Genomic DNA, 19,774 nt, shown 5'->3' with positions numbered 1-19,774 from the left:
CACACCTTAATCCTGGTACTTTGGGAGGCCCAGGTGAGAGGATTGCTTGAGGCCAGGAGTTTGAGATCAGCCTGGGCAACATAGTGAGACCCCCATCTCTTAAAAAAATAAAATAAAAATTGTTTGCCAAGCACATGTGAACATTGGTATATTAATTTGTTTTAAAATTTATTCTAATTTGGATTTGTTTTTGCTGTATGGGTTGAACAGTTTTGTGTTTGTCATTTTTTTATTGGTGAGTTACCTGTTTGTATTCTTTGCCTATTTTCCTTTTGCCATGTTGGTTTGTAACTATTCTTTATACAATAGAGGTAAATTTGCTTTGCTACATAGGTTGTAAATGTGTTTCCCAGTTTATTCTTTGATGTTTTAGGTTTAATTTTAGAAGTTTTATAATTATACTTGTTAATCTTTTACTTAATAATGGATTTATTTGGTTTCTCACCACAATATTACAAAAATATTCACCTCCATATTCTTGGATATTTTTATGATTTTACTTTTATCTATCTGCTATTTTTTTGGTATAACTTAGGCACATAGCAACCACATCTCACAACTCTAGGCAGTACCATTTACTGTCACATAGACTATAATGTGAACTGTGCTTCCTGGAGTTGTACAACTCACTGACTCTGGGAATGGTTAAGCATTAAACTCTGTTTTTCCATCGTTTAGTTACTTTTCCAACACTACTTAATGAATAATCCGTTACTTCACCACCAATTTGAAATATCTTATTTTTCGTAATAAATTCTTATATTTGCTTGAGTCTTGTATGGATTTTCTGTTGCAGTTCAGTTGTTTGTCTGTTTTCCTTTTTTAAATCTTGGGATTATGGTTTTTGTTGCATTTTAGTTATTATTCACTTATTACTATTTACAGCTAGATTTTTTTAGTGTTTTCTTTTTTATAGTTTTTAATAGGAAAATATAATTGGACATATGCATTTTCCACCGGCATTTTTTTTTCCAAGACTGTGTCTTGGAGTAATTTATAAGGCCTCTTAATTCTACATTGAAAAATATGAAGACATTGCTGCAATATTTGGATTTGAATTATTTTCTGTTATATATTATGTTGTATTTTAAGTCTCAGTGATGAGTATCTGGTTGAAGATTTGTGATCAGGGGTTGAAAATGAGCAGAATTGTATTTTAGGTAAATGGAAATGGAAATTGTAAGAGATTGCTAGCCTCTGACTTGATTTCTGCACCTCACAGTGGTCTAGGATATTGAGGGCGTAAACTATGATGATGGAAATAGAAAGTGAAAATGTATGTTTTTCAACATACACTTCCATACTGGTAAGTCTAGAAAGACTTTCTCTAGGCTTTGAGATTAAATTATAATTTTTTTTTGGCCTGGCAAACATGAATATAACCTATTTTCCAGCTTTATCTCTGTCTGCTTCTACATTCATAGAGTGTGGAGTATACTAGTCAAAGTGAATTGTTTCCTGGAGACTTGCTTTTCTTGCTTCTGTATAATTGCCCAAGTTTGTGCCTCTGCCTAATATGCCCTGATGCCATCAGCCGGTCTCATCCCTTATTCAGAGTTCATTTCAAGTGCCATTTGCTTTCTACAGCTTTTCCAGGTACATGTGCCTCCTTTTCCTTTGAGCCCAATTACTCTTTACTTATATTCTTATGATATTTTGCTTTGTGACATGGATGTTGGCATATTTATCTTATCTCCTCTGCTTCTGTAAGCAAGTACAACCCCAGTGTTTTATGAAATGTTCAAATTTGGTATTAAGTGAGGGCTAAGTGCTATCATAATGGACCCTTTAAAAGTGCTTTTATAATTTTTTTCAGTGCTTACAAGATAACAGACTTGTATACTATAGTAACTGGGATTTATGATTACTGTTGTCAGACAATTTAGTCTGGTTGTATTTGTGTCACTAGATTCTGTGACATGTTATTCACTAAGTTTTTAGAAACATTTATGTAGTTTGAGAAGCTAGTTACATTGTAAAATTGGTAAGCATATGTGTTAATATAAATATACCCATAGAAGAATACTGTATTTAAAAGTGTCTTATTTCTTGTATTTGACAATGGTGATAAAACATTTGTTTAGTGTCTTTTATCGTGTAGTTCAGAACACAGTTCTTTAGCTCTTACTGTATCTGTTCTAACTGTATCTTTGAATCAAATCATCAGTTTTGAGAATCAGAAATTTCAGGCAGAGTAGACTTTTCTTAAAATTAGTTAATGAAAGTTCCGTTCTTTAGCTTATTTCAGAATTTGGTAACAGCAACCTCTGCATAAAACAGAGTGGCATTCTCGAGATTTTAGTCTTCGCTTCAGCTCTGGTGGCTATTCAAGTTTTTGTTCTGCACTTAACCATTTCTCTGTCAATTATTTTCCATAGTTTTGTTGAGAGAGAATATTTATGGAAGGTATTTCTGAAGGTTATCAGTTCATGCTCCCTTTCTCTTAATTAGTGAATCTCTGAAGGTTGTGGGGTAAGGGAAGGAGAAAGTAACTGCTAGAAAACCTAGAGGCCATTTTTGTTTTTAAGAACACGTCTTCTTTTCAGTTGGAGGTACTGAGAGGTGACAGCTTGCTGGCACTCCTCACAGCCCTCGCTCGCTCTCCGCGCCTCCTTTGCCTGGGCTCCCACTTTGGCGGCACTTGAGCCCTTCAGCCCACTGCTGCACTGTGGGAGCCCCTTTCTGGGCTGGCCAAGGCCGGAGCTGGCTCCATCAGCTTGCAGGGAGGTGTGGAGGGAGAGGCGCGAGCAGGAACCGGGGCTGCGCGCTGCGCTTGCGGGCCAGCTGGAGTTCTGGGTGGGCGTGGGCTTGGCGGGCCCCGCACTCGGAGCAGTGAGGGGCTTAGTACCCGGGCCAGCGGCTGCGGAGGGTGTACTGGGTCCCCCAGCAGTGCCAGCCCACTGGCACTGCGCTCGATTTCTCGCCGGGCCTTAGCTGCCTTCCCGCGGGGCAGGTCTTGGGACCTGCAGCCCGCCATGCCTGAGCCTCCCAACCCCTCCGTGGGCTCCTGTGCGGCCCGAGCCTCCCCGATGAGCACCACCCCCTGCTCCACAGCGCCCAGTCCCGCCGATCACCCAAGGGCTGAGGAGTGTGGGCGCACAGCGCGGGACTGGCAGGCAGCTCCACCTGCAGCCCCAGTGTGAGATCCACTGGGTGAAGCCAGCTGGGCTCCTGAGTCGGGTGGGGACGTGGAGAACTTTTATGTCTAGCTCAGGGATTGTAAATACACCAGTCAGCACCCGGTGTCTAGCTCAGGGTCTGTGAATGCACCAATCGACACTCTGTATCTAGCTACTCTGGTGGGGCCTTGGAGAACCTTTATGTCTAGCTCAGGGATTGTAAATACACCAATCGGCACTCTGTATCTAGCTCAAGGTTTGTAAACACACCAATCAGCACCCTGTGTCTAGCTCAGGGTTTGTGAATGCACCAATGGACACTCTGTATCTAGCTACTCTGGTGGGGACTTGGAGAACCTTTGTGTCAACACTCTGTATCTAGCTAATCTAGTGGGGACGTGGAGAACCTTTATGTCTAGCTCAGGTATTGTAAACGCACCAATCAGTGCCCTGTCAAAACAGACCACTCGGCTCTACCAATCAGCAGGATGTGGATGGGGCCAGATAAGAGAATAAAAGCAGGCTGCCCGAACCAGCAGTGGCAACCCTCTTGGGTCCCCTTCCACACTGTGGAAGCTTTGTTCTTTTGCTCTTTGCAATAAATCTTGCTACTGCTCACTCTTTGGGTCCACACTGCTTTTGTGAGCTGTAACACTCACTGCGAAGGTCTGCAGCTTCACTCCTGAAGCCAGCGAGACCACGAGCCCACCAGGAGGAATGAACGACTCCAGACGCGCCACCTTAAGAGCTGTAACACTCGCCGCGAAGGTCTGCAGCTTCACTCCTGAGTCAGCAAGACCACGAACCCACCAGAAGGAAGAAACTCCGAACACCAGAAGGAACAAACTCCAGACGCGCCACCATAAGAGCTGTAACACTCACTGCGAGGGTCCGCGGCTTCATTCTTGAAGTCAGTGAGACCAAGAACCCACCAATTCCGGACACAGTACTACCCTCCCCTTTCTACACAGTCTGATTGACCTCTTAGGTGTGTTACGAAATGATTCAGATCCACTGTTTTAACATTCTAGAATGTATCCCTGGATTAAACCAGAGTTGCAGAGGGTTTTATACCTAGACAACCATTCCCATCTAATTCTTTTTTACTAAATTTCACTTTAGTTTGATGTTATTATTGTACATTGAGGAAAATTATAATCATTAGCTATGTGAGACTTGTTGCCTTTTCTATAAGGTTGTTGTGGCCAGTGTTATACGTTGAAGGATATAAGAAACAACCTTGTGAGACTTAAGGTATCGTTATAGTTGTGGAAAACATTGAGAAGACCCATGAGAGGCATGGGAAGGCCCATGAGAGTCACTGCTCTCTGGTCTTAGTACCAATAGTTTGTACTTCTACTGAGCATCTAGGGAGTTTTTAATCTTACCAATGCTGAGACATGTAATCAGCTCCTTTTCCCTGTTTAAATGACCTAGTAGAAAGTATGTAGAATTAGGCCGGGCGCGGTGGCTCAAGCCTGTAATCCCAGCACTTTGGGAGGCCGAGGCGGGCGGATCACGAGGTCAGGAGATCGAGACCATCCTGGCTAACACGGTGAAACCCTGTCTCTACTAAAAATACAAAAAATTAGCCGGGCGTGTTGGCGGGCGCCTGTAGTCCCAGCTACTCGGGAGGCTGAGGCAGGAGAATGGCGTGAACCCGGGAGGCGGAGCTTGCAGTGAGCCGAGATCGCGCCACTGCACTCCAGCCTGGGGGACAAAGAAAGACTCCGTCTCAAAAAAAAAAAAAAAAAAAAGAAAGTATGTAGAATTCAAAGAAAGAGCCTAAAATAAAAATTAAAAAGAAATCATAAGGAGCAATTTGTGGCTCACCTCTTGCAAGAATACAGGACTTAATGATACAAGTATTTTTTCATTCTTTTCATGCCCTTTGCTCTGATTTTATTATTTTTTCATTTGGTTCAGTTGTGTCTAAAATTCTTAAAGTCACCTTGCTGGATGCAATGGTGCACGCCTGTCACCACAGCTACTCGAGAGGCTGAGCAGGGAGGATTGCTTGAACCCAGGAGTACGAGGCCAGCCCGGGCAACCTAGTGAGACCCTGTCTCAAAAAAGAAAAATAAAATGCTAAAGTTACTTTATATTATCTTTAGGATAAGGGAGGATATATATATAAATAAAATTATATCTAACATTTACCAATTTTGCTTCCCTGCTTTCTTCCTAACACTGACGATGGTTTTTATTTTAGTTTTGGGTTACATACTCTTTGGAGGATCTTATTGAATTTGTGAATCTTTGTTCTAGGAAAAAAAAAATGCATAGCCACACCCGTGACATTTTGCATCTGATTTAGCGTACTTTATGAGACTCTAGGAAACCCTATACTAAAGCCATTGTTTATCTGGAATATATTATTTGGCAAATATTTTTCTATAACGTGGCCTTATCCAATCACCTGAATTATTGTCTTTGTATCTTTTTTTTTTTTTTTTTTTTAGGTGGAGTTTTGCTCTTGTTGCCTCCCAGGCTGGAGTGCAATGGTGCGATCTCGGCTCACCACAACCTTCGCCTCCCAGGTTCAAGCGATTCTCCTGCCTCAGCTTCCCAAGTAGCTGGGATTACAGGCATGCACCACCACACCCGGTTAATTTTGTATTTTTAGTAGAGACGGGTTTCTCCATGTTGGTCAGGCTGGTCTGGAACTCCCGACCTCAGGTGATCCACCCGCCTCAGCCTCCCAAAGTGCTGAGATTACAGGCATGTGCCACCACACCTAGCCTTGTCTTTGTATCTTTAAGTTGTATTCACTAGCAGCTGATTTTCAATAATGCTCATTTTCAGTAAGTTGTGATAGGTTAGTTTCATGATTAAATCAATGAAAATACTAAAATCCAAAAGTAGTAACAAAAGATAATATTGGTGTGGTTGGAAAAAGTTCTTAGTGAAAGGGTTAATAAGAAGTGTTCCTAGAGTAGTGTTTCCATAATACCATTTGCGGCATTTATCAAGTATCAGTGTTACTTAAACTATTATAATACAGAATAGGAATTTAAAGGATGTCATAAAATTATCAAAGATTAGGTTACTGTTTACTAAATTGCATTAATGGTACAAAGTAAATAATAGCAAAAGAAAAATGTTTGATTCAAACCTCTACCTAACCTGAATGGCATTTGTTCAAAACATACAAAATACAATTTGTAAGTATTTTCACTGCAAGTTTATTTTAGAAGTAATTCTTTTATGTCAGTTATGTTTTAGTAGAAGTTTTATAGTGAAATGAGCAAAAATGTGCAAGAATAGTACTTGTGGTTTGAGTAAGAATTTTATGAAAAATAGCCATGCAATTTTATAATTAATTGAGTAGTTTGGTTCAGTGAAGTCCATAAGTTTATGGTGAATGTTTTGTGTTTGGTAGCATTTTATCTTCTGAGAGTATGTGGTTCTTAAAGGAAACTTTCATCTAGATAACCTCGTTTAAAGAAACAAAATTTTATTTCTTAGAAATCCAATGTACTGGATTATAGTATATATAATCCAACTAAAATTTAATCAGTTAAAATGAAATAAATGGAATTTTTTTCAAGAAGGCAGTACAGTCTGAATTAAGAGCTGCTTCTGTACCTTTTCATTTATTACCTGAATATCACCTTGATACATAGTCTGTCTTCTGATATCTAAAGTAGTAATTCTTAAACGTCAGCACACAAATCACCTGAGAGTACTTATTAGGGCGTGGTGGCTCACACCTGTAATCTCAGAACTTTGGGAGACCAAGGCGGGAGGATTGCTTGAGACCAGGAGTTTGAGACCAGCCTTGGCAACATAATGAGACCCTGTCTGTACAAAAATTTTTTTTTAAAATTAGCTGGGCATGGTGGTGCCTGCCTGTAGTCCGGGCTACTCAGGAGGCTGAGGTGAGAGAATCGCTTGAGCCTCAGAGTTCGAGGCTGCAGTGAGCTATGATTGTACCACTGTACCCCAACCTGGGTGAGAGAGCGAGTCCCTGTCTCCAAAAAAAAAAAAAAAAAAAAAAAAAAAGATTTTTTTTTTTTCAGGACTGCAACCTCAGAGATTCCGACTCAGTAAGTCAGAGGGTCAGAGATGGGGCCCAGGAATTGGCATTTTAAAAAGTACCACAGAATCTCTGATACAGGTGGACTACATTTTGAGAAACAACCTTCTAAACAAGATACAACAGTAGGGTCTGAGGTTAAAAATTTGTTCATTTTCAGTTCCACTAATATTTACTTATCAGTCGGTATGTATCAGATACTTTTTTGGGAGGCGTTATAAAAGCAGTATAAAGGTATTATAAAAAGTAGTGCGAAAGTACATTAGTATTACCAACATTATTGTATTGTGTGCATTTAAGACAGTTTTTATAAAGTTGTTAGGTAGCTACAGTTTGCTAGCATTTTGTTGTTTGTAAGAAGTGATAGCTGGAAAAAATTTAACAGCAAAAGAAAAGACAAAGTTTTTTAAGAATTGAGAGTGAGACTTTTAAAGTACAGAGTATGTAAATTTGATATTTTATATTTCAACCTGTCCTAAGGCATTAGCAATATTTTGGATGAAATATATATCTTTGATTCTCCTTTACCCAATCAATATGCAGTATACCCAACCAGTGTACTCAGTTTATAATATATGACATATGGGATTGTGTATAATATTACTGGCTGATTGAAGTATAAATATATTAATATATAATTATTACCTCACTACAGTCCCATATGTATTTCTCACTCCTACAGTATATGTTTAATATGGCCAGTGCTCTCATTTGTTAGCATTAACATTTTAAAATTTTATATTAAATTTAAAACATTTAATTTTTCAAATCTTATGAGTATTGTGTGTCCACAGCTGTCTGAGGGAAAAGCAGTTTCCCCATATACCTTGTCATCCTCGCTAGCCACTTTCTCTCTTTATCCTGAGAAATTGGTTGATGTGCTTTGGTAGTCTGCCTTGCTTAATACCTCTGAGAAAAATATGACATACTGCTCTCATGGAAGCAGGGTGACGAAAATGACCTCAATCCCAGACAGACTTAGCTCACCTCCCTTATCTTACTTGATGCTTCAGGGTTTGATAGTGGCAGGGAGTTGATATTGGTGTCAGTGACAGGAATGACAGCACATTTTACCACTTGCTGGTGCAAGTACAAAGCTGTCATATTTGAAAGCCGTGGATACAGCTTATGGAGGCCTGTAGAAAATGTGTGAATAGAATGGGAGAGACACTTAGGATTATTTTCACATGTTGTTTTAATATGAGCAAGGGAAGAAATATTATTGTGATTACGTTCACTTGGCTCTTTTTGTCCTAAAAAAATTAGTATTTCTTAAAAGTTGATGGCTTTTGTATTAGTGATAAGCCACTTTTCCATTTGTTTCCACATTTCAATGCCATTTTCTAAATATCTATAAATTGTAATATTTAATATTTATTCTACTTGTTATGATGCAGTGTTTGTTGTTATATTTCTAGTATGTGCAGCCTGTCAATGGGGGTGTTTTTTGCTTTTTTGAACGCTTTTTAGAAAAAAGTCAATCTTCAAATTAGTTTTCTTTTGTGAGCTCTAACCTACAATTCTGTATTCTATTCGTATTTCTCTAAGAGCGTAGCATCTTTGAATATTTTACGTCTTTTTCCAGCCTCATCTGGGTTCTTTTATCTCTTTACTTTCTCTTTTGCGATATGATCTGAACTTTTAAAATTTCTAACATTTATTATTGGTCAACTCATTTTTAATTTTCTTAGAGTTCACTGCAGTCCCTGAGTGAGGGCTTACATTCATGAGTATATACAAGTGCTCATCTGAGATATAAAGAAAATAGTTGGTAAAAGTTTACTTTAGTTTTCTTATTTCTCATCTTATTTAGTGAAAAGGATAAAAGAAATACATTAGTTTATGGTTTTCCCACTGCTTCTTGCCTTCATTCTGAAATATAACCTTCTCAGTTGCCAAAGGTAACTTGGCAATTAAAAATTTTAATTTTTAATTGAAACTGAAAATGTAAATTTTCTAGCATGATTTTGAAATACAGTTTGAAGCCACTTAAATGGAATAGAGAAAGCTTTATTTGCCCTTTCATTACTATTATCCTTTAGAAATGTTGCTATTTTAAAACATTTTAATTAAAAACTATTTTTATGTAGCCATTAACAAAGAATGAGGATGATATGTTTATAGAGAGTTGGATGGATGCCCTTAATAAATTATTTAGGGAAAAAAGCAAAGGATGACATTTGTGTGTTTTACTTCATATACATTGATATTTTCTCACTGTGTATTTTTTATGGTTAAAATAGTTATTAGAAAATATGTGTTTAATGAAAAAATGGAATAAACCAATTGAAAAATATATAAAGTACATAATTTAAAACATCAATTCGAAATTTTCGTTCTGAATAGCTTCTAATAACTAGAACATTATTTAATGTTATTTTACTTCATTGAGTTTTCTGCCTTGCCAAATATTCTTTTTGTTTTTGCCTGTGTTATCAATGTAATTTATGCAAAGCATAATTAAATAGTTATTTGATTATTGTGGGTAATCTGTTTCTTACGGTCTTCCTTATGGTCATCATTTTTAATTCTTCAGTCTCTTATGCCAGTTTTCTTTCCTAGCTAGTTAGTAAATATTGATTCTGCCTTCACGTTGCCTGTCACATCTGTACACTCCCTTGTCAAGCTAGTGCCATCACTTTTTGCCAGGCCTTTCACTAGCTATGAAGGTGATGGCAGCAGCTTCCTATCTTCTGTGTCTCATCGATTCTGTCTATGTATTGCTGTTTTATTGGTTTTTTTGAAGCTCATTTGTTCACCTTGTAATTCCCCTGCTCAGATACCTCTTCTAGCATAAGATAAGAAGGCTTTCTATCTTATGCCCCAAATTTAACTTTCTAGATAACTTCTCGCTACTGTATTACCTTTCTTCCAAAGAACAATTTGCTCTTCCAGAATATGCTGCAGCAGCTTTATTCAGCAATGTTTTTCTTTATACTGTTCTTAAATTCAACATGATCCCTTTCTTCTAAAGTCTATTAAGAACTTTATTCTTCTTTTGTAGTATTTACCGCATCTGCCTCTGTTTTTAGGTATTGCCATACTTTTTAATACCTTGACTCTAGATTTTAAGCTCTTGAGGGTAATGACTCTTTCATATAATTCAAAGTATCTGCCAAAATGCCTCTTTTCTGTAAGATTTTAAATGCTAATTGAATCACAAAGCTTACTTAATTGTATAATCATGAAATGCAATAAAATTAAAAGTTTTATTACTTTGGGAAGTAGCCTTGAAATACTATGTGGAATAAGCTCTACTAAGGTCCTGTTTTCTAATGATTTTAGATTTTTTAACCCTCAAGTCTAATTTCAGTTCAATGAGGAATCTGGTTTGTAATGCCCAAGGAACTGAGATTTTGCTACACATTCGTCCCCTCTTATCTTCAGGGATACATCCCAAGACCACCAGAGGATGTCTGAAACTATGGATAGTATTGAACCCTATATATAGTATATCATGCACTATGTTTTTTTCCTATGCATACATACCTATGATAAAGTTTAATTCATATATTAGGCACAGTAGGATATAGCAACAACTAATAATAAAGTAGTACAATTATACATAAATTTATAAATAAGTTTATAACAATTTAAAACTTGTAAATTGTTTATTTCTGGAATTTTCCATTTAATATTTTTGGACCACAGAGTTGCCCATGCTAACTGACCATGAGTAACTGAAACTGCAGCAGGTAAAACCACGGATAAGGGGAGACTACTGTTATTTTAGTTAAAGGATGAAAGAATAGAACATACAACTAAAAATTGACTTGGGTCAGAAGTACAGAATTATCATGAATGGCATTTTAAAAGACATGTAATTATAAATAATTCTACCTTCACAATAAGTTTGAACATTTGTTCAGTAGTAGTTGGTAGAGTAACAACTCCCTTAAATTAACACACAAAACAAAGCAAATAAAATTTACCACATCTTGTTGAGCTCTTCTTTGGTTGGTATTTAAAATACTATGCGGAATAAGCCCTACTAAGGGCTTTTTATCCTTTGGAAGAACTGACCCACTTAACTGTAGAAATTGATATCAATACGTATGATTTATGATATATGGATAGAAAAATTTAGTTTTAGGAAGGATCCCATATTGAGTTTATTGTTGCCTCTATTGCTTTTGCATTTTTAATTTTTCATTCTAACAGGAAAAATTAGCCTTAATGCTTTTTTGAGCAAAATTATTTGAAATAAAGTGAAAAAGTCACACATTGTAATGAAGACCAACGTAAAGAAAATAGAAATATTTCATCTTTTCATAGAACAGATGTTTAATACAAAAAGTTGTCTTTAAGCTTCTCATTCTCACATTTAAGCTGAGGTCAGTAGTTGGAAACATAGTTGTGACTTGTTCTTGAAGCTAAATTTTTAACACATAAATATTATTTTGGTTTACATATTATATACTACTTAGCACATTAAAAAGCTATTAGAAGTTTTCTGATAGGTATGAGTTTTCTTTGTCGTAGATCAGTTGATGCACTTTTGTATACCTGAAAGATCATTACAGATGGTCAAAAATGCTTGTTAAATGTCTGCTTCAGTGTCAAGTATAGAAATGATAGCAGTTTAAAGGGCAACATTGTAATATTTACCATTTATTTCTTATTTAATTTCTTATTACAGAGGACAAGAAGGCATGAAAGCAGTTTAGACAAATATATTAGAAATCTCTTTTTATACTGAGTTCTTTGGCGTAGTTATAAACCTGAAGAATAAAAATATTCAAAACACAAGGGAGTTTTTCTTAATATGAAGGTTCTAAAAATAGTCTAGTTTTTATTAAGATTATAAAACTAGATATTAAAATTTTAATTTATGCTTGGGAGTCCAATTATAAAATTCATTTTTTAAATTTGTAAATGAAGATATTAATGAGTTTGTTTTATTTCCTGGGGTAAAAAATAAAATGAAAGAAGATTAGGAGCTAGTCTGTGCCAAATATATTTACCAAACGAAAATTTTCTTAATCCTTTTGTGCCTGAAGTGTTAATTTCTCTTTAGGGTTTCAAAAAATAACTTACCTGCTTATGCTACATTTTGTCAAATTGAACCATTTTTTTTAATTCCAAAAAACAGTAGAAAATAAGACAGAAGGAAATTGGGCTTTCGCCAAGATTTGACATTATGTTAACATTGTTATCAGAAGTAAATTACTATTTAATTTGTCATGTAACCTTAGTGAGTTCAAGCTATTGCATGGTATTCATTTCTTCAAGGATTAGGGTATTCAGTAAACTAGACTGGATAGATCTCATTTATTTATATAAAAGTGATATATTACTGAATTTTTAGACATTTAATATTTTCTTTAAAAATGAATTGCTACTTGGTTTAGTGAATACAGTTTCAGAAAATAGAATAAAAGTTGTTCAGCCGACCAGTTACAATGCAGTAAGTATTTTCCTATTTTAAATAACTTATTGCTAAATTTCTGATAGTGATATTGGCACTTATTGATAGATTATTACATTATAACAATTGGAAAATATTTGTTTGATATGAGATTCCCAATCCTTGTAATCTATAGTTAGGGTTAGTAATTTCATGATTTTCCCACGTGAATTGAGGGTGAGAGAGAAAAATGCCTAAAGTTAAATTAAGTGATGGTACGGTAGAAAAGTGACAAGACTTATTGTTACCTTAGTGATTTCAGTGTGGAAATAAAACAACTACATTTTGAATTACTTGGGAGCTATGATTTGGTAGGAACATTATATAAACTGTATTACTGTAAAGTTGTATGTATCTAAAATTAAAGGCTTTGTTAGACTTTTTTATAATGATTTAAAATCTTTTTTTTCATTCCTGGTATTCAGATTTGGGTAGTTAACTTTCTATTATACAAAAGGGCTGAGTTGAATAAAGTTAGGAAGTCAGTTTATTTTGATGTACTGTTTTTGTTTTTTTTTTTTAAAATCAGTATACTATATTAATCCAGAGCATTTGGCTTAGACTTAAGCGAAGTGAGGAAGGAAGAAAGAGGCTGGTGCTTTAGTATTCTTCCTTCCCTTTATTTTCATTTCATTTGTATATCATAGGCATACTGTCCTTGAACTTAGAAAATCAATCTTTTTTTCATAGTAAACATGAATTTTAAAGTTTCTCTATCTTGGTGTGTATACAGAGGTTTTTTTGGTTCATTAATTTTAAAATTTTGATAAATTCTATGATTTTTTACATTTAAAAGAATAAAGCTTCATACGTACTTAATTATTTTTGATGCATCAAATATAGCAAATACACTATACCAGGAAACATAGCATAGTGGTATGGAAAATACTGAATTGTTTTGAGCCCATAATTTTGGTTTTTAGATTAAAATGCTGCTCCAGTTGTAATCTAAATATATCTGTAGTTTGTGGCTTAGGAACAGTGCATTTTAACTTAAAAAATAAAGCAAGGATACCTATGTCAGTTACATTTTAAAGTTATACAGTTTTAAGGCTATGTATTTATTCTTTAAAAAATGTGACTTACATGAATATTTTCTGTTGGACATAATATTGACAAAATATACATATGATAGTACTTTAACAAACTGCCATGCAACAAATACATTAAGTAATGAAGAAATTGAATATATATGACTTATCTAATTGACATTCACATTGAAAATTTACAACATAACCAATACTTAAAATATTTTTCTTATATTTGGCAGTAATATCAGTTTTTACAATTTAAATTTAAAACTCATTTGAATGTGGATTTGGTGAAACTTAGACTTTAGTCTGTGACAACCTGAGGCACTAAACATTTTTCTCTTATTTCACTATCTTCAAAGGTAATTTTTTTGTTTCTTTTAGGATCTATCCAAGAGTTGTGTATTACAGCATTATTAGGCAGGGGATCAGCTTCTACTATAGAAACAACTCGCTTTTTCATTTTACTTTTCAAGACCTTTTGAAATTTTTGTCTAGTGAATGCATATAATAGAGGGTGAAATATAGTTGTTCCATAAGCCATGACTAAAAAACACAATCTTAATTTTACTAAAAGGTCACTTGGGCCTAAACATAAAATGGTGGTATTTAAAACAGAAATTGGTGTCCAGCAGAGAAGAAATGTAGAAATAATCAATAAAGACATCCTGAAGACTCTCTTTTGTCTTTCTCGTCGTTCACGGTGTCGTTTCACAGCTCGTCGGAGGGCAATTATTACAGAAACTGAAGTTCTTACACCAAAGACTACGTTTCTCCCACCACTGCTTTGTGACATGTCTGTAGCCTCATGTTGTGTGGTTAGAGAAATTGTCTTTTTCTTTCTTGCTTTCTTCTTCTGCCCTGTTGAAAATCTTGTGCCTATTCGGATATTAAGAGCCTGAAGTATTTTGGTGTATGTGATTAGCATTACTACAACAGTGAAAAAGAATATTGGGATCTGTACTAACAGGTGATAATACATTCCCAGTTCAGTGTAGTATTCATTTGTACTGACACATAAAAGTGTCTTGTTTTCCCAGGTATTTCCACTTTGAAGACTGAAAAAATTTACCTCAATAAAAGGAATCAGGAAAGAGAAAAAAGAAAAAATCCAAATGGATGTCATTAACATTACAGCTCTGCCCATTGTCAGAATTCGGTTTGCAGGTTTTACAGAGATGTCATATCTGTCCAAAGTGATAGCAAAAACGTTGATTGCTGTTGAGACACTTGCAAAAGATACACAAGCCTCATGGAAACAGCAAATGAGAGCAGTGTTACTCTCCAGTGAAAGCAGAAGGATAACTATAGTTAGAGGAATACATCCCACACAAATTATTACATCAAGTACATGAAGATTCATTGTAATAATGTTACTGACAGAGTTGATTAAGTTGGATTTCATGCAGTAAAGTACCAATACGGTGAGGTTGCTGCCAAGTCCCAACACAATTTCTAACATAAGAAATCCGGTGAGAGACACTTGAAAGCTTAACGGATATGATAGTGGTTGGTACATATTGGTGTTGATGTCATCAATGTCATCTCGCACTGTAATGTTAGATTCAGACTGCATGTTGATTTCCAGAATGGGAGAAAAACACATTCTTTTGGAGCAGTTGGTTTTTTTCCCTAGAAAGTGAAATAGAATAAACTATTTGATATTTGGCAATTTAAATGACGTATATTTGTTCTTTGTAAGAAAAAAAAATCTTTTAATTGTGTATTTAGTTTAATTTTTAAGTTTGTAAACTATTAATAGAAAATGTAGAATTAAGAAACATCAAGTTTGCATTGTTTTGATATAAAAGAAAATTGTGTTTTCCTTTTGAAGAAATAACTGAAAATTGTTCCTCTTTAGTGCAAAGTTACTTAATATGCTAAATACTCATTTGAGTATTTCAAGCTTATTATTTGAGATAAAGTGGATTTTTGTATGATAAAACTACCTAGTATACAAAATTAATTTCAGCCCAGTGTCTTAAAATTTCATTTAAATGTTGTGAGTAGGTACCAAATAATTGCTATTTTAATATGCTCTAGCATAATGAGTGTAGGTGTAATTATTCCTGTGAGATTTCAAATGAACAGGACTAGTGTTCATTTAAAATGACAAATGGTACAGAGCAGTAGTTTAAGATGCTTTATCCATGTTGATTGAATTCATATTCAGAAGTCAACAATGTGCTTGGTGATATTTGGGGTTATTTCCCACAGAAATAGGCCAATGATAAATATTTTACATATCACAGTTACAATGCTCACTGAACTTTGCAATTGGCAAACTTAAAAATTAGAAGAAATGGGACATTATGCTAAAATAAAAAGCTACAAAGCTTGGTAAAAGAGCATTAATCATGCCTATGAAATGATTTATTTTGTGACCACACCCTCTTGTATCTTGTGGAAACAGAAAATTGAAATTTAATATCACATTAAGAAATAGCCATTTTTGAAGTAGTTTAAAGGAATATATCAGTTGACATTGTTCAGTTTTTAAAGTAAAAGATGAAATTTTAGGGAAAAGGAGTATGTGAAGCCCATTTTTTGAGGAAGCTTTTAAAGTTACACATTACCTGTGAAACCTTTTGTATATATCACCCATTGTCTAATTTTGAAGAAAAATTAAAAAAAAACAAACGCTTTTGCTAATTCATGCAAATCTATATTTTAATATATAGGGGTTTAGAATAATTTGTAAAAAATAATGTCTAATGTTCTGGGCTAAAATGTCAGTTAATCAGTATATTCATTTAAAAATATGAACTCATACAACCAACTATATTTCACATTTCAAATACAGCATTTCAACTGCAAAATCATATTCAACATAAATTATAAAAGCTAATAATTTTCAAAATTCATGTTAACTTTTACTTGATGTTATATTTGACAAGTTTTAGAATACAGTTTTATTTATGCATGTTTTTTGGGAATAATATTGCAGAAACACAAATGGTAACATTATTTCTTTTGAATTAGTATGAAGTATTACTAGAGGTATATTTATTTGAGTAAGTTAAGGTCTTAGCTAACATTGAAATCCTATAAAAATGGAAAATTTTAAGTGTGCCAAATTTTCTGAACTGACAGATTAAACATCAGGTCTTTGTCACATCAGTTAGATTTATAATTAAATAAAGCAGAAATGTCAAGTTAAATGATGATTAAGAAAAATACATTTTCTCTAGAGCAAGATTCTGTTCTTTTGTAAATGTTAAACAGTGTGGTGGGGTGCATGCATCTTCTGACCTACCTGTTTGCTGTTGCCTTATGGGCCTTTTGGTTCACTGTGGTAGTTTTTGACAAATTGATACATGATATCATTGACAGGTTTTGACATGAATTTTTACCTGACAACAGTGAAGTAGCTGTGTTTTATTTCATGTCTTGTAGGAATTCTTTCGTTTTCTCTCCAATACTTCAACTGCATGCATTATGAGATTTAGTTGGCTGATGGATTTCTAAAGAACAGTACATAATATTTGTATTTGTTTTGCTTTAAAAAGTCACGGCCAAGAGAAATTTCCTCAGATGATAGGAATTATGTTTCCCTTTGATGGAGTACATGATAATATTTCTTTATTTTCCAGAATATGTGAAAACAAAAAAGGAAACATAATGTTTGTAGCTTCTAAAATATATTTAGACATCCTTTTGTTACAATTGTAAATCTGTTTTTAATAGCAGTGCTAACTATTTTGAAATGATTTCTTGATCACATAACTTGCTTTATATTATAAATCCAGGCCATGTCCTTTTGATAAAAACCATCTGCTGTTTAATTTTGTTTGTTTTCATTAGAAGAGGATACATAATTGGTCATAAAAGTCAGAAAAATCCATTAGTCATACCAATTGATAGGAATATCTGAATATTTAGTGCAGAAAACACTTGCTAAATCTTCCTTTTGTGTGCTGATAAAGTATTTTATTTTCTTTTTGGAAATTCATGTTTCATTATGTCTTCCAGAATCAGTAACTTCCACAATTCTGGTATATGAAAGTATAAACTTCCCCTTTTAAAATTTTTTTCAGGCTTTTACAGTTATATTGTTTTTCTTTTTGTGGTTATTTTATGTAGCATCTTCTTAGGATACAGTTGATTTTTTATATTCCATCAGTAATGTAGACCTATTCCCTGGTTTTAACTCCTTAATGTCTTAAAGTCGTGTTGTAAGAACATCTTGCAGTTCGTAGTTCAGACAGCTAGGGAGATGCTCAGTCAATTGCATTCTTCATATTGTCAGTTGTAAATACTGAATTAGCTGCTGTCGGCCCTTGTGAAAAAAAGAAAATTGGTTAAGAAATAGGGTTTTTAATAATTTGCAATTAATTGAAAGTTGCTTTAGTTTTGTTTAAAAACTATCCAGTATTTGTTATCAAAATAACCAAACTGTATTATTAGAGCCACAGCTATATGCATAAAATTTTCTTTAAATAGAAGTCTTTTTTCCTAATAAAGATTGTATATGTTATCTATTAACAATAGAGTTCACATTTCAAATACAATTGTGAGAGAAAAGCTATATTTTTTAAAACTAATTTCTGCTCTCATTTTAGAAGCTAACTTGTATTTTCAGAGATGATGAACAATTAGTATACACTAAACATACTGTTATTTCTTCTTTGTAAATAATTTAACAACATTTTTTGCTGTAAAAATATTGTAACTTGCCTAATTATTAGCACATGGTTTGAATTTTAACTCATTAAAGCAGATTTCATAAGATACTAAAAATTTCCATTGATGAATTTGTTCATGTGGTTGAAGTACAAAAGGTAATAAAAATTGTAACTGCAAATTAATTTTCAACGAACATGCCCAATAATAAACTTAACATAAAATTAAGTAATAAGTAACAGCAAAATAGTAAACCTAGTACTTTTAAGAAACATAAGCATTTTTGGAACACTGGAGAAAAACTGTACTGATTACATTAAGAATATTTAGTATATCTGAAGTGACTTAAAAGCTGTCTTCATAGTGAATTTACAAAGAATATTTGTATTTAACAGTGCATCCTAAAAAATTACATTTAAAATGTAGCATGTCTTAAAAGAAATAGATCTTAAAATACATGTCTAGCAATAAGTAGAATTAAACAAACTCTTAAAATTTAGGCTGAAATTTTTCAAAGTAATTTTTACCCCACTATGCCGGTTCAAAAGCAGCTGTATACTATAATAGGAACAAATCTTACCTCCGCTAAAGATTTGATAAATTCTTGATGTAGTTGAAGCATTTCCAGTTTGGATTGATTCATTTTGTTCACTTGTTAGTAGAGGACTGGGGGAAGAGGGTCATAAACATCTCTTCGAAAATGACCTTAATGAAAATATGTGTCTGTAGTGTGCCATTGTTTCAGCAGTACTGCTAATGTATGGAACATGTAGTGCTGTTTAGAGGCTGCTGCAGTCTCTCACTCTTCCTACTGTGGAATCAATAAGCATCTGAAAATACATAATGAAAGTAATTTAACATACTGAAGGCTTCTCGTCTCCAGAGACAACATTTAGATTCAGTCTTTCTAAAAAGGAACGGCACTGCTTTTCAGAGGAAAGCCTGTTCTGGGCAGCTTTTGCAGAATGACAGCCTACCTTGTCGCTTCTCTCCACTGCAGAGAGATGCAGTGCATTCACTAATTTTGATTGGTCAGTTGTATTGGGCTTAAACTGTGCTTCATATGTATAGCAGGGATTTCCCCCGCTCCCCACTGTTTTATATAAAGGACACTTCTTTAAAAAGGCTAAATTTATGAGTGGTTGTATGTTGTTCTTAAATAGAATATGTGTAAATTAGTATTTTAAAAATGTGTATTCTATTCTGGTTTGTTGGTCACTTATGCCAAACATTAAAAAAAATGCAAGGAGGTGGGGGAAAAGGAAAGAATTACGTAGTAAAAAGTATATATTCTTTTTAAAGCCTTGATAATTGCATTTGAGAATATTTTAGTCATATATAGGCTTTTGATTGAGATTCTTTGTTCTACAAATAGAAACCCACTGCATCTTTACTGTGAGCCACATTGAATTTCAAATAGTTTGTTTGTATTCAAGTCATCTTCTCTGGGTATTCCAAATTGTTGTGAGCATCTCAAGGTGTTAAACGTTGTCATGACTTCACTTCAGTATTCATTCATGTGGGTATTCATTCATTCATTCAAAATAATAATCCG

At 34.2% G+C, this 19,774-nt stretch overlaps 2 protein-coding genes across 10 annotated transcripts in view; one reads left to right on the top strand and one right to left on the bottom strand.

The window, feature by feature from the left end:
- COG5 (component of oligomeric golgi complex 5) overlaps positions 1-19,774 on the top strand; it is a 373,684-nt gene that overhangs the window by 68,197 nt on the left and 285,713 nt on the right. The window lies entirely within an intron of this gene.
- Positions 13,069-19,313, bottom strand: GPR22 (G protein-coupled receptor 22). 2 transcript variants are annotated; one of them, XM_055283636.2, is made up of 3 exons: positions 18,800-19,313; positions 16,950-17,875; positions 13,069-15,228 (listed from the first exon to the last, which is right to left on the bottom strand). In XM_055283636.2, exon 3 carries the CDS (start codon positions 15,200-15,202, stop codon positions 13,901-13,903), a length of 1,302 nt encoding a protein of 433 aa, XP_055139611.1. In that variant the 5' UTR covers positions 15,203-15,228; positions 16,950-17,875; positions 18,800-19,313; the 3' UTR covers positions 13,069-13,900. The 2 variants fall into 2 exon arrangements, with proteins under 2 accessions (XP_055139611.1, XP_055139610.1); XM_055283635.2 differs by lacking the exons at positions 16,950-17,875; positions 18,800-19,313 and adding an exon at positions 16,853-16,937.

This window comes from Symphalangus syndactylus, chromosome 6, assembly GCF_028878055.3.
Source record: "Symphalangus syndactylus isolate Jambi chromosome 6, NHGRI_mSymSyn1-v2.1_pri, whole genome shotgun sequence".
Lineage (NCBI taxonomy): Eukaryota > Metazoa > Chordata > Mammalia > Primates > Hylobatidae > Symphalangus > Symphalangus syndactylus.
The sequence above is the reverse complement of the archived record's forward strand: the minus strand, read 5'-3'. Positions and strand labels throughout refer to the sequence as shown.

Excerpts from the sequence above, each read along its gene's own strand:
- GPR22 (XM_055283636.2), bottom strand. The coding sequence starts at position 15,202 with ATGTGTTTTTCTCCCATTCTGGAAATCAACATGCAGTCTGAATCTAAC.